Source organism: Aotus nancymaae, unplaced genomic scaffold, assembly GCF_030222135.1.
Source record: "Aotus nancymaae isolate 86718 unplaced genomic scaffold, 86718_ANA_hifiasm-v0.15.2.pri h1tg000029l, whole genome shotgun sequence".
Taxonomy (NCBI): domain Eukaryota; kingdom Metazoa; phylum Chordata; class Mammalia; order Primates; family Aotidae; genus Aotus; species Aotus nancymaae.
Genome location: NW_026988442.1, coordinates 15,034,527 through 15,049,259, shown reverse-complemented (window position 1 = coordinate 15,049,259; position 14,733 = coordinate 15,034,527). Strand labels below are relative to the sequence as shown.

Here is a 14,733-nt window from a genome sequence, read left to right as displayed (position 1 = left end):
CTACTTGGAAGGCAGAGGCAGGAGAAGTGCTTGATCCTAGGATGCGTAGGTTGCAGTGAGCTGAGATTGTGCCACTGCACTCCAGCCTGGGCAACAGAGTGAGACTCCATCTAAGAAAATAATAATAAAAAGGCCCTGAGCCCAGGTGGAGGGAATGGGGACAAAGAGAGCGAGTCCTAAGGTTGGCAGACTGGCAGTCAGCTTCAGGAGATGCTGGGCAGGCGGGGCCTGGGCGTGGGCAGCTCTCTGCAGGACCTCAGTTCTGGAGGAAGGGAACTGTTGGCCAAGATTAAGGCAGGGATTTGAGTGTAGGTGAAAGCACAATCCAGGTCCTGGAAATGGGACACAAGATCCCGAGGGTGGAACTGAGGCAGCTCCGTGGCACTGTGGTTATGAGCTCGGGCCCCTGAGTGGGACAGATCACCTTCATCCCTCCTGCCAGTCTGTGAATATGGCCAGTAGGGCTACCCCTAAGCCTCAATGTCCTCACTTATAAAATCGGGGCATCAGACCTACCTCACCGGGCTATGTGAGGTTGAATAAGACACGCGAAGTACGTGGCGTGGCACAGAATGGCAGCTGTTGTAATCCTATATCAGACAGAAGCTGGATGACTGGAAGAAGCCCACTGACCAGAAAGGAAGCACAAGGCCAGTGGAGCACCAGCAACCAGATCCTCTGAAAGCCAGCTCCCCTGAGCTTCTGTATTATGCCTAGGACAGGACAAGGAGGCCTGAACTTAGGGGAATTGAGTGGCTGTAGCTTTGGGGAAAAAAATGCAGGGGGCAGGGAGTTGATAGGCCATTGGACCAACAGTCCTGACTCCCATCTGCCCAGTTTCAGACTCTTGCTTGCCTTGACCTCTGGCATTTGTAGCCCCGTGAGCCCTGCCTCTTATCTCCTGGCCCTAAGGCATGGCTCAGCCCATTCCTGCCACCTCTAAGTCTAGGTAGGCTGCTAGGAGCCTAGGAGGTGGTCAGGAATCCTACTGCCCACTCTGACCCAAGCGTCACTGGCAAGTTGTTCTACCCCAACCCAGCCTAGCATCACATGGGGGTGAGGATTGTTTGGTCTTCCTGGCTTAGGTCTCCAGAAGAGAGAACCCCGTGGGGCAGACCCAGGCCAACGGCAGTACATGCCTGCCACAATACTGACATCACCAGTGTCTTCTGTGAAGCCGCCTTTGAGCAATGGAAAGGAAGGGGGATGGGCAAGATCAGTGCGAGGTTGGCCAAAAGCCTGGGGCTGGCCTTCTGCTGGCATGAGAGGGCCAGGCCGCCCCCAGCTCCTTCCTCAGGTCCTGGCCCCTCTGTCAGCAGGGAAGGGTGAGCTCATCTCTGAGCTCCATCCCAAACAAAGCAACTGCTAGAGCCAGCGGAAGGCCACTTTGCTTCCTGGGGTCCAGTCCTGGCTCTGCTCCTGGGCTGTTCTATGACCTGGGACAAGGTGTTCAGGTCTTCTGTCTCCTGAGCAGGCTCTTCCCCAGGGGCTGTCCACAGGGAACTCAGCTGGGAGCCAGGGAACAGGGCTCTGAGCACCGTGGGAGACTGAAACCTTTGTCCACAGCCTTGTCTCTTGCTCTTTTAACCCCTGTGCTGGGTCTGCAGAGAACAAGAGTAACCCCTTAAAGGAAAGAGGCCTGTGGATTGGGTCCAGGAACCAAAGGGAAGGGAAGAGCCAGGGAGCCAGCATCCTGCCACACAGAAACCCAAGAGACCCCTTGGGAGGGAGTGGGGCAGAGGCAGGACTCCCTGAGCTTGTGAGGTGAAGGCACAGGTGTGAGAAGGAGAGGCCTGCTATGAGGACCCCATGCTCCACGGGCAGGAGGCTATTAGGGTCGTCATTCTTTTTTTTTTTTTGAGACGGAGTCTTGCTCTGTTGCCAGGCTGGAGTACATTGGCATGATCTCAGCTCACTGCAACCTCCGCCTCCTGGGTTCAAGTGATTCCTCTGCTTCAGCCTCCTAAGTAGCTGGGACTATAGGCATGCGTCACCATGCCTGGATAATTTTTTATATTTCAGTAGAGACGGAGTTTCACCATGTTGGCCAGGATGGTCTTGATCTCCTGACCTCGTGATCCACCTGCCTTGGCCTCCCAAAGTGCTGGGATTACAGGCATGAGCCACTATGCCCAGCCGTGTCTTCACTCTTTAGGTGGGTGAGAAGCAGGGAAGCAGAGTGGTCAGGAGTGCAGTCTCTGGGAGCCAGACTGCCTGGTTTTGAATCCCAGCTCTGCCATGTCCTAGCAGTATGACATTTTAAATTTCTTCCTCTGGAAGCTAGAAGGAACAATGGCACCTTGGTCACAGGGATGGGGGTGAAGATGAATGAGGCAGCGTGTGTAATGCACTCATACCGGCTCCTGGCACGGAAGTATTACCCTTCATTAGCAGGGTCCTGCTGAGCTGTGTGTGAGCACCAGCAACCCTGATAAGGTGTGTTCCTGGAAGTCCCTGGGCCTCTGAGCAAGTCCCCAGCAGTCTACTTGGCTACTCAAGTGAGCCTTGTCTTTACCTCATTTCTTTCTCTTAGGATCTCCCTATTTGGTAGTTCTCATCCCATTAACTCCACCAGCCCCACAAAAGGTGATAGCATTTCCCTTGCCTCTGTCCTTTTGCTAGTGCTGCCCCTCCACTTGGAATAACCAGATTCCTTCAAAGTTCAGCTCCATGCCTATCTTCCCAGAAGTCTTCCTTGACCTCCCAGCTGGCAGTGAGTGCTCCTGCCGCTGTGCCCTCCTGGCAGTTTCTCTGAACTGCCTTTATGGCACTGACCGCTTCCTCCCCACATGATCGTCGCTAGTGCACATGCTTGCCACCCAGAACTGTGGGTTCCTTGAGGATAAGCTTTGTGTTGAAGAGCAAGGTGACAGCACCCGAGATGGAACAGTGCCAAAAGCACAGTATTTTCCCAAGGGAAACACCTGGACCACCTGCAGCAGAACCACCTGGGGTGACATAAAAATGCAGAGTCCTGGGGTCACACCTGGCTCTGCCACTTTCCAACTGGGTGAGTTTCCTATTTTTTATTGTGTTTTATTTATTTATTTATTTTGAGACAGAATCTTGCTCTGTTGCCCAGGCTAGAGTGTAGTGGTATGATCTCTGCCCACTGCAACCTCCACCTCCTGAGTTCAAGCGACTCTCCTGCCTCAGCCTCCCAAGAAGCTGAAATTACAGGCATATGCCACCACACCCAACTAATTTTTGTATTTTTCATAGATAGGGTTTCACTATGTTGGCCAGGCTGGTCTTGAACTCCTGGCCTCAAGTGATCCACCTGCCTCAGCCTCCCAAAGTGCTTGGATTACAGGTGTGAGCCACTGCACCAGCCTGTATTTTTTTTTAAGACAAGGTCTTGCTATTTGCTATGTTGCTCAGGCTAGTCTCAAATGCCTGGGCTCAAGCCATCCTCCTGCCTCATCCTCCCCAGTACTTGGACCACAGGTGCACCCAGTTCAAGAAATCCACTTTCCTCGTCTGTAAAGTGGTGATGATAATCCCTGCCAGTTGGCCTCCCAGGGCAGGGATGGGGGGAGTCTGTGAGGTCAATGTGGAGGGCACCACTCTGCAGCAGGGCTGGGTCAGGATGACTCTCTTGTCCTGTCACCTTCCCCTACACAGGAGCAGGGCAGGGCAGGGCTGGGCACCCTCCCCAGCAGAGCTTAGTGACTATCTGCTGACTTCACTGCTTGACTCATTTGAAAGAAACGAGGGCAGAAGATGTCTGAAAGTAGCCCCAGGAACCAGCTTAAAGGTAGGATGGGCTAGCTTGCCCCTTCACTCAGACTCCACCTAAGTGGGGAAGCAGAACCACCTTTATGACCCAGTGGTTCTCCAGGGGAGCCTTTTATTTTTATTTATTATTTATTTTTGAGAACACGGTCTTACTCTGTCCCCCAGGTTGGAGTGCAGTGGTGTGATCTCAGCTCACTGCAATCTCAGCCTCAGCCCCCAGATTCAAGCGATTCTCCTGCCTCAGCCTCCCAAGTAGCTGGGATTACAGGTACATGCCTCCACCCTGGCTAAATTTTGTATTTTTAGTAGAGACAGGGTTTTGCTGTGTTGGCCAGGCTGGTCTCAAACTCCTGACCTCAGGTGATCTACCCGCCTTGGCCTCCTGAAGTGCTGGGATTACAGGTGTGACCCACTGCATCCGGCCCAGGGGAGCCTTTGAAATACATGGAGGAAATGGGGAAGATATTCTGATTCAGTAGGTTCAGGTTGGGATGTAGGCAATGTTTTTTCTTTTTCATTTTTTTTTTTTTTTTTTTAGTTTTCCAGGTGAATTGTATAATGGTTGGGTCAGGCTGACACAACCTGAAGCAAATGCTTGACCTCAGCATTGCTAAAAGTGGGACAGTCTGCATCATATGTGTTTGCTGATGTGGTGAATAGGAAGTACCAGCACCACCTAGGAAGTATTCTTGTCAAAAAAATTGAACTTGAATCTAGTCAGGCCTGTAGATCTAATGAACAACATTCAGTAATTATGGGGAAGAGAAACATATTAAAAGTGAACTTGATTCTAGTCAAGCCAAATGATTATACTCAGGACACATGACCCAGTTTCTTCAACAAATATGTGGAGGGAAAGTGTGTGTAGGGTGGGGGTGTTTTAAATAAAAAGGGCTTTAAGAGACACATCAGCCATGTCTGATGTGTGGATCTTGTTTGGATCCTGATTCAAACAAACAACTGTAAAAGACATTTCTGAGGCCGGGCGCAGTGGCTCACGTGTGTAATCCCAGCACTTTGGGATGCCGAGGTGGGTGGTCACGAGGTCAGGAGATCAAGACCATCCTGGCCAGCATGGTGAAACCCCATCTCTATCAAAAATACAAAAATTAGCTGGGTGTGGTGGTGTGCATCTGTAATCCCAGCTACTCGGGAGGCTGAGGTAGGAGAATCCCTTGAACCCAGGAAGCAGAGGTTGCAGTAAGCCAAGATTGTGCTACAGCACTGGGCAACAGAGTGAGACTCTGTCTCAAAAACAAAACAAAACAAAAAGATATTTCTGAAGTACTTAGGGAAAGTGAACTCAAACTGGGTATTAGATTTTTTTTAATTATTGTTAATTTTGTTGGGTTTGATAATGATTACGTAGTTATGTTAAAAATTAGCCTTTATCTGTTAGAGGTATATACTAAAGTATTTAAAGGTGAAATGATATTATGCCTGAGATTTTCTTTAAAATACATCAGACAAAAAAAGGTGGATTAAATAGGAATGCCACAATGTTGATAATTGCTGAGGCAGGTGATGGGTACCTGGGAGATCAAAGAATCATTCTTCCTGCTTTTGTGAGTTTGTAATTTTCCATGATGAGAGTTTAGAAAAAAGAAGTAAGCTAGTAAGTTCAAAAAGTTCCCAGAAAACGCCACTCCCTTGCTGACTCTATGTGGAAATTAAATGAGATAATATATGGATGCTTGATAAATTTTGGTTCCTTTCCTCTTGCCCAAAACCTGCCTTCACTGCATTCCAGTTCACCAGTCCGGGGTTGATGGACAGGTCATGCTTGGCTTTCCAGAACAGAGCAGAGTCCTGATTCTTGTCCAAAGAAGACATTAGCCATCTTGGAATTTCTATCAGGATTGGCAGTCTCTCATGAAAGCTGGGATGGGACAGATGGGAGAGGTGCTGGGATCGTGCCCATCCACAGGTCCCAGGTCCTTCCCACACACACCACCAGCTCTTGGGATTTGGGGGCTGGGTCCAACAAGTTATGCAAAAACGAGGAGCAGGTGTGGGAAGTGCACAGCCCCAGGGCTGGGCAGAAGGTGAGGGCAGAGGAGTGGGAGTGTCTTCCCGGTGCCTCCTCTGAACAACTCTTTGAACATTCATTTGTCTCTATCAGGAATATAACTAAAACCTTATCTGCTAACAGTGCCTGGCACATAACAAGGCCTCAAAAATGTTAGTTCTCTTCTTCTCACATCTTATCAGTTAGCACAGACAGCCATTCATTGACACTGATCCAAAAATAAGAATGAGATAAAGAATAGGTACTCAGAGAGCCAGGAAATACATGCAGGACACACGGGAGAGATACCATGGCAAAGGAAATGGAGTTCGATAGGAAAGAGGACAAAAATCTGAAGAACGAAGAGGACCAAGAACAATTTAACAGGTTCATGACTTTGCCTAGGCTTAGCCGTGGCTAAACCACCTTTGCCAAAGGTCTAACCTTTGACAGATAACCCCTGATCCATGCAATGATATGAAGTGTTCTCAAGGGAGTGGTCCCCAACTAGACACCAAACATGGCCTCTGAGGACACAAGCTTTGAGAGTCTGCTCTCAGCCTGGAGCAGCCGCTGGGCAGGAAAAAAGGATCCCGGTGTTTCCCAAGCGTGGAACTTCAGCTTAAGTCAGGATCTCTGTGGGAAGGGCCTGGGAATCCAATTTATAGCAAGAACCCCCTCTGGGTCTTATGATCAGGCCAGGTAGGAAAACTCTAGGTATTAAGATGGCATTTCTCATGGTGATGGAACACCGGCATCAGAAGCCCCTCGGGAATTTATTAAACCAATTGCAATTCCCAGGCCCTATCCTGGACCCAGAGAGTCAGAGAGTCAGAATGACAAGATTAGGGTCCTGGAATCTGCATTCTTTTTTTTTTTTTTTTGAGATGGAGTCTCACTCTATTGCCCATGCTGGAGTGCAGTGTGCGATCTCTGCTTACTGCAACCTCTGCCTTCCGGGTTCAAGCGATCCTCTTCTCAGCCTCCTGAGTAGCTGGGATTGCAGGGGCACACCACCACGCCCGGCTGAGTTTTGTATTTTTAGTAGAGACAGGTTTCACCTTGTTGGCCAGGCTTGTCTCAAGCTCCTGACCTCAGGTGACCCACCTGCCTTGGCCTCCCAAAGTGCTAGGATTACCGGCATGAGCTACCATGTCTGGCCTGGAACCTGCATTTAAAAAATTGGTTTCTAGGTGATTCTGGTGTGCCCTACAGTTTGAGAACCATGGAAGCTCAGCATGATGGCTAACAGCATGGGCTCCAGGGCCACAGTCCTCAGGTTCAAAGCCTTATTTCACCATTCACCAACTATGGGACCTTAGGTAGGTTACTTGATGTTTCTCTATATCTCAGTTTACCTATCTGTAAAATGAACATAACAATATTTACTTATAATAATTTTACATTTTTAAATATTTATACATATATTAATGTATAAATGTAATTATATATTACAATATATTTAATAGATATAATAGTTGCCACACATAATGTGTGGCAAGCACTTGGCACGGGCCTTAGAACACCAGCATACCCACTAATTGTCATCTATTATAATCCAAAAGCCAGACTCCTCTGTCCCTCTTTCCTCCAAACTCCTACTGTGTTTTCTTGGTATCTCTTTCTTGGTACAGCCTTGGGTAGAGTCTGTTTGTGACAGGGTTACTTATGTGCACACCTACCTCCCCTGCTAGACTGACACTGGACTGCCAGAAGCCAGAGATCATGCCTTTTTTTTTTAGATGGAGTTTCGATCTGTCACCCAGGCCAGAGATCATGACTTTTTTTTTTTTTTTTTTTTTTTTGAGAAGAGTCTCACTCTGTCACCCAGGCTGGAGTGCAGTGGCACCATCTTAGCTTACCAAAACCTCCACCTCCCAAGTTCAAGTGATTCTCCTGCCTTAGCCTCCCAAGTAGCTGGGATTACAGACACGTGCCACCACGCCTGACTAAATCATACCATTTTTTAAAAACGTCAGCTCTCCCTGCTCTTTGTAAGACTTTGTATCATGTTCATTAGAGTTGGAAGGGCCTTAGCGATCACCTAATCCAGCCCCTCACTTTGCAGACGAGGAGACTGAGCCTATCACAACAACCAATAATTGAACCTGGGGTTGATGCCTGTGCTGCCACCTTTCAGCTATGCTATTTGAGCCCCAACTCTTCATCTTAAAAATGGGTATAATAATGTACACTTGCCTACGTACTAAGCAGGTGCCTTGTGAGTAATACTGATGAGGAACTCTTTGGCAACCTGCAAGGTATCATTACTATTGCTGCACGGTATTGACTCTGCCTCCATAAATATTCATTGAACCATAGTGGTACAGGGCAAATTATCCAAGGATGCCAGAATAATTGCAGGGGCTACTACTCACCTGTGAGGTTGACAAAGGAGAGAGCCAGTCGTGTTGTTCATAAGATGGTTTTTGGAGCCCTCATCATTCAGGCCAGAGCCTACTACTTTCAGACCCCACTTTCAGCTTTAACGCCTTTTGAACATTTTTTTTTTTTTTTTTTTTTGAGATGGAATTTCACTCTTGTCGCCTGGGCTGGAGTGCAATGGTGTGATCTCAGCTCACTGCAACCTCCGCCTCCTGGCTTCAAGTGATTCTCATGCCTCAGCCTCCTTAGTTGCTGGGATTACAGGCACCTGCCACCACACGCAGTTAATTTTTGTATTTTTAGTAGAGACAGGGTTTCATCATGTTGGTCAGGCTGGTCTAAACTCCTGACCTCAGGTGATCTGCCCGCCTCGGCCTCCCAAAGTGCTGGGGTTACAGGTGTGAGCCACCGCACCTGGCCCCTTTTAACTTTTTCCTTCAGCCTCTGGTCCATTACTTTCTCTATTTACTCATGGCCTAACCTTACTTTCCTCCTGCCAACTGGACTGTCTTCTAAGTGATCTGACTCATCGCCATGGCCCTGGCCCTGGTGGATCGAATGTTGAGTATTATCATAAATCACAGTTCCCACCCTCTTATGGTCTTAGTTCTTGGACGAGAGGCTCCAGAAAGCAGGAAGCTCATCTAAGGTGTCCTCCAGTTCTTTCCCAACAACTGAGCAGCCAAAACTGACCCCTGTCCCCTCATGGCCTTACCGTCATGGTTGGCATTTCCTAGAGTCCATGGCTCATCGGAGTCAAAGTGGGTGTCTCCTCCAATCCCGGGGCCAGGGAAGTAGGCATGGGCCAGGAATCCCCCTTCTCCATCAAATGGGGAGCTGTCGCCATGGAAACCAGAAGCAAAAAATATCATGATGTCTGCCTCCTTCCGGTCGCTTTTGACCTCATGGTATGGCACCTCTTCAAAGGTCAGTGGGGTCACCTTCTGCCACACATCGAAAGCCTGGCGAATAGCTTTCCGCGTGTCTAGCTCACCCACTTTTGGGGTATAGTTGTGAATGCTGGTGAGAGAGGGGAGGATCATTAGGCAAGATCAGAGAGTCAGAGACTAGCAGAGCTAAAATGGGTAATCTGAGACAATGTGGCTCAGTGATCTGATTTTGAACCCTAGAATTCTGCTGAGCTGCCCCAGGGGTTGAAGAAGAGGCTGAGTAGGCAGAGCTCTGGATCCCGACCCTGCCTCAGTCAGATGGCTTTGCTTTATTCAGTTTTTTCCATTTGATCTCCAGCAAAGCTTGTGTTGAATAAAGGATTCCACTCCAGTTTGTTGAGAAAAGCAAATTAGGGCCAGGTGCAGTGGCTCATGCCTGTAATCCCAGCACTTTGGGAGGCTGAGGCTGACAGATCACTTGAGGTCAGGAGTTGGAGACCAGCCTAGCCAACGTGGTGAAACCCTGTCTCTACTAAAAGTACATAAATTAGCCAGGCATGGTGGTGTGTGCCTATAATCCCAGCTACTTGGGAAGCTAAAACAGGATAACTGCTTGAACTTGGGAGGTGGAGGTTGCAGTGAGCCAAGATTGCACCATTGCACTCCAGCCTAGGTAACAGAGTGAGACTCTGTCTCAAAAAAAAAAAAGAAAAGAAAAAAATAAATTGGTAGATAGAATTTTCTGATTTTGTTTTTTTCTCATACAAAATATGTTCATTTATAAAAGTTATAAAAATATTCAAATAATGGAGAGGAGTTTAAGTGAAAAGTCTCTTTAAAAAATCTTTGGCACTGGCTGGGGATGGTGGCTCACGCCTGCAATCCCCCAACACTTTGGGAGGCTGAGGCGAGCATATCACCTAAGGTCAGGAGTTTGAGACCAGCCGGGCCAACATGGCAAAACTCCATCTCTACTATAAGTACAAAAATTAGCCAGGTATGGTGGCAGGCACCTGTAATCCTAGCTACTCAGGAGTCTGAGGCAGAAGAATCACTTGAACCTGGGTGGTAGAGGTTGCAGTGAGCCAAGATCGCGCTACTGCACACCAGCCTGGGGGGCAAGAGTGAGACTCTGTCTCAAAAAACAAACAAACAAACAAACAAACAAAAAAAACTTTGGCACCAACTACTGTTTGTCCACCTAGAAGCTGGCTGGTATCTGATTTAATCCATTACAGATTTGGCTATTTAGGGCTACTGTGTTCATATTGGGTCATGGATTGTTCTACCTACTTCATATGTAAGAAAACCAAGGCCCAGAGAGCCTGAGTGATAGAAGTTAAGGTCAGCGTTGGGTTAGAACCCAGTGCTTCTTTCTCTGGGTCCACGCTCCCCCTTCAAGAAACCCAAGAGTCTGTTCAGCTTCTAACCCAGATTCTTAAGTTCCCTTCTCTTGTCAGATTTCTGGGAAAAAAAAAAAAAATCCCTTTCTGTAGGGAGCACTTGTCAGCAGGAGAGCCCTTAGTTCAACTCTAAGGATCTCTGTCTTAGATCCTGCCTCCAAGGGATCCACCTGAGATGACAGGAGAGCCTTGAGAAGTGCCAGCCAGCACCCATCTGAGCCTTCCCAGTGCCTGGCCCTTGCCCCAGCCCCACTCTGGTGCCCGAGTCTCCTGTGATGGGCTGCATCATCTCTGCTCTTGGGCCACTGGTCTGACTTGGAGACGAATCCTGCTCTGCCCTTGGTTCCCCCAGACAATCAAGGATGACACGATTACGATTCAGGTCCCAGGTCTTTATACTCCTTAAGACACAACTGGAACTCTGTGTTGGGAATCTCAGGTGAAGTCCATCAGGTGGATTTTAGGGTGGGAGGATCCAGATCAGAGGGAATGGGGTTTGGCAGGCAGTAATAGGGAGAATGAATTAAGCCATGGTTTTGTTTTGTTTTGTGGGTTTTGTTTTGTTTTGGAGACAGAGTCTCACTCTGTCACCCAGGCTGCAGTGCAGTGGCGTGATCACAACTCATTGCAAGCTATGGTTCTTTATCACAGCTGAAAGTTACTAAACTGTTCATACCCCACTTTCTGTAACTTAAAAACTATAGGCATCTAAACAGAACACAACTGAGAGCCCCCAGAGGACCAAATAAACCTGAGATTGGAGTCACAGCATCCTGTGGAAGTCACAGGGAGGACAAAGTCACAGGCTCTCAGCACCTGGTACCAGTGCCCACATGCCTGGCCCTTGGCATATGTTGTGAGCCTCTTCCCCAGGCCCACCTACATTGTGAGCCTTTGAAACTCAGACCAGGAAAAACAGAGTGAGGGTGGCACCGAAGCCAGGGAGGAAGAGAGGGAGTCCAAGCACCTGTAGGTGATGTGTTTTTGCCTCCACTTCTGTCCAGTCAGGGCATAGCGCTTGTTTCTCCGCCTACGGCTTAAGTGGGGATGATCAGGGACGCCACATCGAGGTTTCTTCATCCACCTGGGCAGAGAGAGGACACACACACATCCATATGCACTGTGGTCACTGAACACTGTAGGAAGGGATTGCGTATTCCCCAGCTCCAATCTGGAAAGCAATGTGCATCCTCAACCTACACTCTGGGACCCTGGTTCAGATGGACCCCAACAGGAACATGATTGAGTGATTGATTCATTAATTCATGCGCTCACAATCATATGAGGAAACACAGCTGTATAAAGACTGAGAATCAGAATACATGGGCTTGATAAGTTTCAGCTCCACCACTAGTCATAGGACCCCCCCCCGCCAGGCAAGTGACGGAACCACTGGGAGCCTCAGTTTCCTCATCTGCAACATGAGAACTATAGTTCTTGTTGTTCTTAGGTGGCGGTGAGTCTTCAAGTAGGAAGTACATGTGAAAATGCTTTGTAAATGCAATCAGAGCACAGCATGCCCTGGTTAAGAGCCTCCAACGACTTCCGTGAACATCCAGAATAAAATTCAAACTCTTTAGCTGGGCGTGGTGGCTCACGCCTATAATCCCAGCACTTTGGGAGGCCGAGGTGGGTGGATCACCTGAGGTCAGGAGTTCAAGACCAGCTTGGCCAACATGGTGAAACCCCATCTCTACTTAAAATACAAAAAGAATTAGCCAGCTGCAGTGGCTCACACCTGTAATCCCAGCTACTCAGGAGGCTGAGGCAGGAGAATTGCTTGAACCTGAGAGGTGGAGGTTGCAGTGAGCTGAGATCGAGCCACTGCACTCCAGCCTGGGCAACAGAGCAAGACTCCATCATCCTGGCCCACAAAGCCCCACGTGATCCAGCCCCTGCAAACCTGTCCAAGAATATCGTCACCCTTTTCCCTTATATCCTTTGCTCCAGTCATGGCAACCTTCTTGCTGTTCCTTGAACATGCTAAGGCTATGCCCATGCCAGGGTCTTTGCATTGCTGTTCTCTGTACTTGCAACATTCTTCTTTGGCATGTGGTTTGTTTCCTTACTTCATTAAAGTCTCTGCTCAAATATTACCCCTTCAGAGAGGACTTCCTCATCCTCTCTATCTAAAATAGTTTCCCTGTCCCCAGTCCACTGCTATCTGCTTATCCTGCTTAATGTTTCTTCACAGGATTTATCACTCGTGAACGTAGATTGTGCATTTGCTTTCTTATTTATTCTTTGTCTCTTTCCCCAAATTCTAAGCTCCATAAGGACAGGAACTTTGCTGGTATCCCCAGGGCTGGCACAGTACCTGACATAGAAGGGGTTCAATAATTATTGTCGACTCACTGATGAAATGAATGAATCAGAACTATCCAACAGTAGAAATGGCATAGCATGGAAGACAGCAAATTCTCTTTCACTAGACTTGTTCAAGAAGTGGCTAAACAGGCTGGGTGCAGTGCTCATGCCTGTAATCCCAGCACTCTGGGAGGCTGAGGCAGGTGGATCACCTGAGGTCAGGAGTTCGAGACCAGCCTGGCCAACATGGCGAAACCCCGTCTCTACTAAAAATGCAAAAAATGAGCTGGGTGTGGTGGCGGACACCTGTAATCCCAGCTACCTGGGAGGCTGAGGCAGGAGAATTGTTTGAACCTGGGAGGCGGAGGTTGCAGTGAGCCAAGATCACACCATTGCACTCCAGTCTGGGCAACAAGAGTGAAACGCTGTTCTCAGAGAGAAAAAAAAGAAGTGGCTAAACAACTGTGGGATGTGGAACATAATTCTCTGCAGCACTTATATATTGTGTTGTGATTTAAAATCTATTGGTCTGTTTCCTCTAATAAATGGTAAATTGAGGACAGGAACTGTGTCCTGTTCGTCCTGATATCCCCAGAAGGTAGCCCAGTGCCTGAATTATGTAAATCCTGATACCTGCTTTATAGCAGGTGATATGGTTTTGATCTGTGTCCCTGCCCCAATCTCCTGTCAAATTGTAATCCCCAGTGTTGGAGGCGGGGCCTGGTGGGAGGTGATTGGACCATGGGGGCGAACTTCTCCCTTGCTCTTCTTGTGATAGTGAGTTCTCATGAGATCTGGTTGGTTAACAGTGTGTAGTACTTTGCCCTTCTTACTCTTCCTCCTGCCATGTGAAGATGTGCTTGCTTCCCCTTTGCCTTCCGCTATGATTGAAAATCTCCTGAGGCATCCCCAGCCATGCTTCCTGTAAAGCCTGTGGAACCCTGAGCCAATTAAGCTTTTCTTTATAAATTACCCAGTTTCAGGGATTTCCTTTCTTTTCTTTCTTTCTTTTTTTTTCCAAGACAGAGTCTTGCTCTGTTGCCCAGGCTGGAGTGTAGTGCTGTGATCTCGGCTCACTGCAACCTCTGCCTCCCTAGTTCGAACAATTCTCCTGCCTCAGCTTCCTGAGTAGTAGGTGGCATTACAGGCACGCAGCACCACCACGCCCAGCTAATTTTTGTATTTTTAGTAGAGACAGGGTTTCACCACGTTGGCCAGGCCGGTCTCAAACTCTGAACCTCAGGTGATCCACCCGCCTTGGCCTCCCTGAAATGCTGGGATTACAGGCATGAGCCACTGTGCCCAGCACATTCTTTTAAAACATTCGATTCTTGGCCAGGTGCAGTGGCTCACGCCTTTAATCCTAGCACTTTGGGAAGCTGAGGCAGGCGGATTGCTTGAGCCTAGGAGATCGTGACCAGTCTGGGCAACATGGCAAAACCCTATCTCTATTAAAAATACAAAAAATTAGCCAGGCATGTCGGCATATTCCTGTAGTCTCAGTTACTAGGGAGGCTAAGGTGGGAGGATCACCTGAGCTTGGAAAGTGGAGACTACGGTGAGCCAAGATTGAACCACTACACTCCAGCCTGGGTGAGCCTTGTCTCAAAAAAAGAAAAAAAAGTTTGATTCTCAAAACAACACTGTGAGGTAGCCAGATGAGGGAAAAGATCCACAGATAAATCCAGTACCTTATAAAACATAGAAATCAGCAAGGCAGGACTGGAACTTAGTTGAATGAAAAAGTGAACTATTAATTAATGCAATTTAGTAAAGCCTGGAGCTTTCTTTTTTTCTGTTGGTGCTTACACAAGGCTGAGCTAGAGGAACTACATGTTGTTGAACAAATGAATGAGTGAATGAGTAATGTGTGACATTACCCAGGGTAGACTCTCCAACATAGTACTTTATTTTTTATTTATTTATTTTTTTGAGGTGGAGTCTCACTCTGTTGCCCAGGCTGGAGTGCAGTGGCATGATCTCGGTTCACCACAGCCTTCAC

General features: G+C 48.1%; 1 protein-coding gene across 5 annotated transcripts in view; it reads right to left on the bottom strand.

Annotated features, from left to right (window-relative positions):
- The window catches only part of MMP24 (matrix metallopeptidase 24), a 47,695-nt gene that overhangs the window by 13,596 nt on the left and 19,366 nt on the right, over positions 1–14,733 (bottom strand). For 4 of the 5 annotated variants that reach the window (XR_010344531.1, XM_064382343.1, XM_064382342.1 and 1 more), the window contains 2 exons: positions 11,392–11,508; positions 8,847–9,151 (listed from right to left, as the gene is read on the bottom strand). Coding sequence is in view for 4 of the 5 variants with exons in the window: in XM_064382343.1 (XP_064238413.1) it covers positions 8,847–9,151; positions 11,392–11,508 (422 nt within the window). In the remaining variant the exon portion in view is untranslated. The remainder of the gene's footprint in view (positions 1–8,846; positions 9,152–11,391; positions 11,509–14,733) is intronic. The other variant, XM_064382344.1, reaches the window with a different exon arrangement.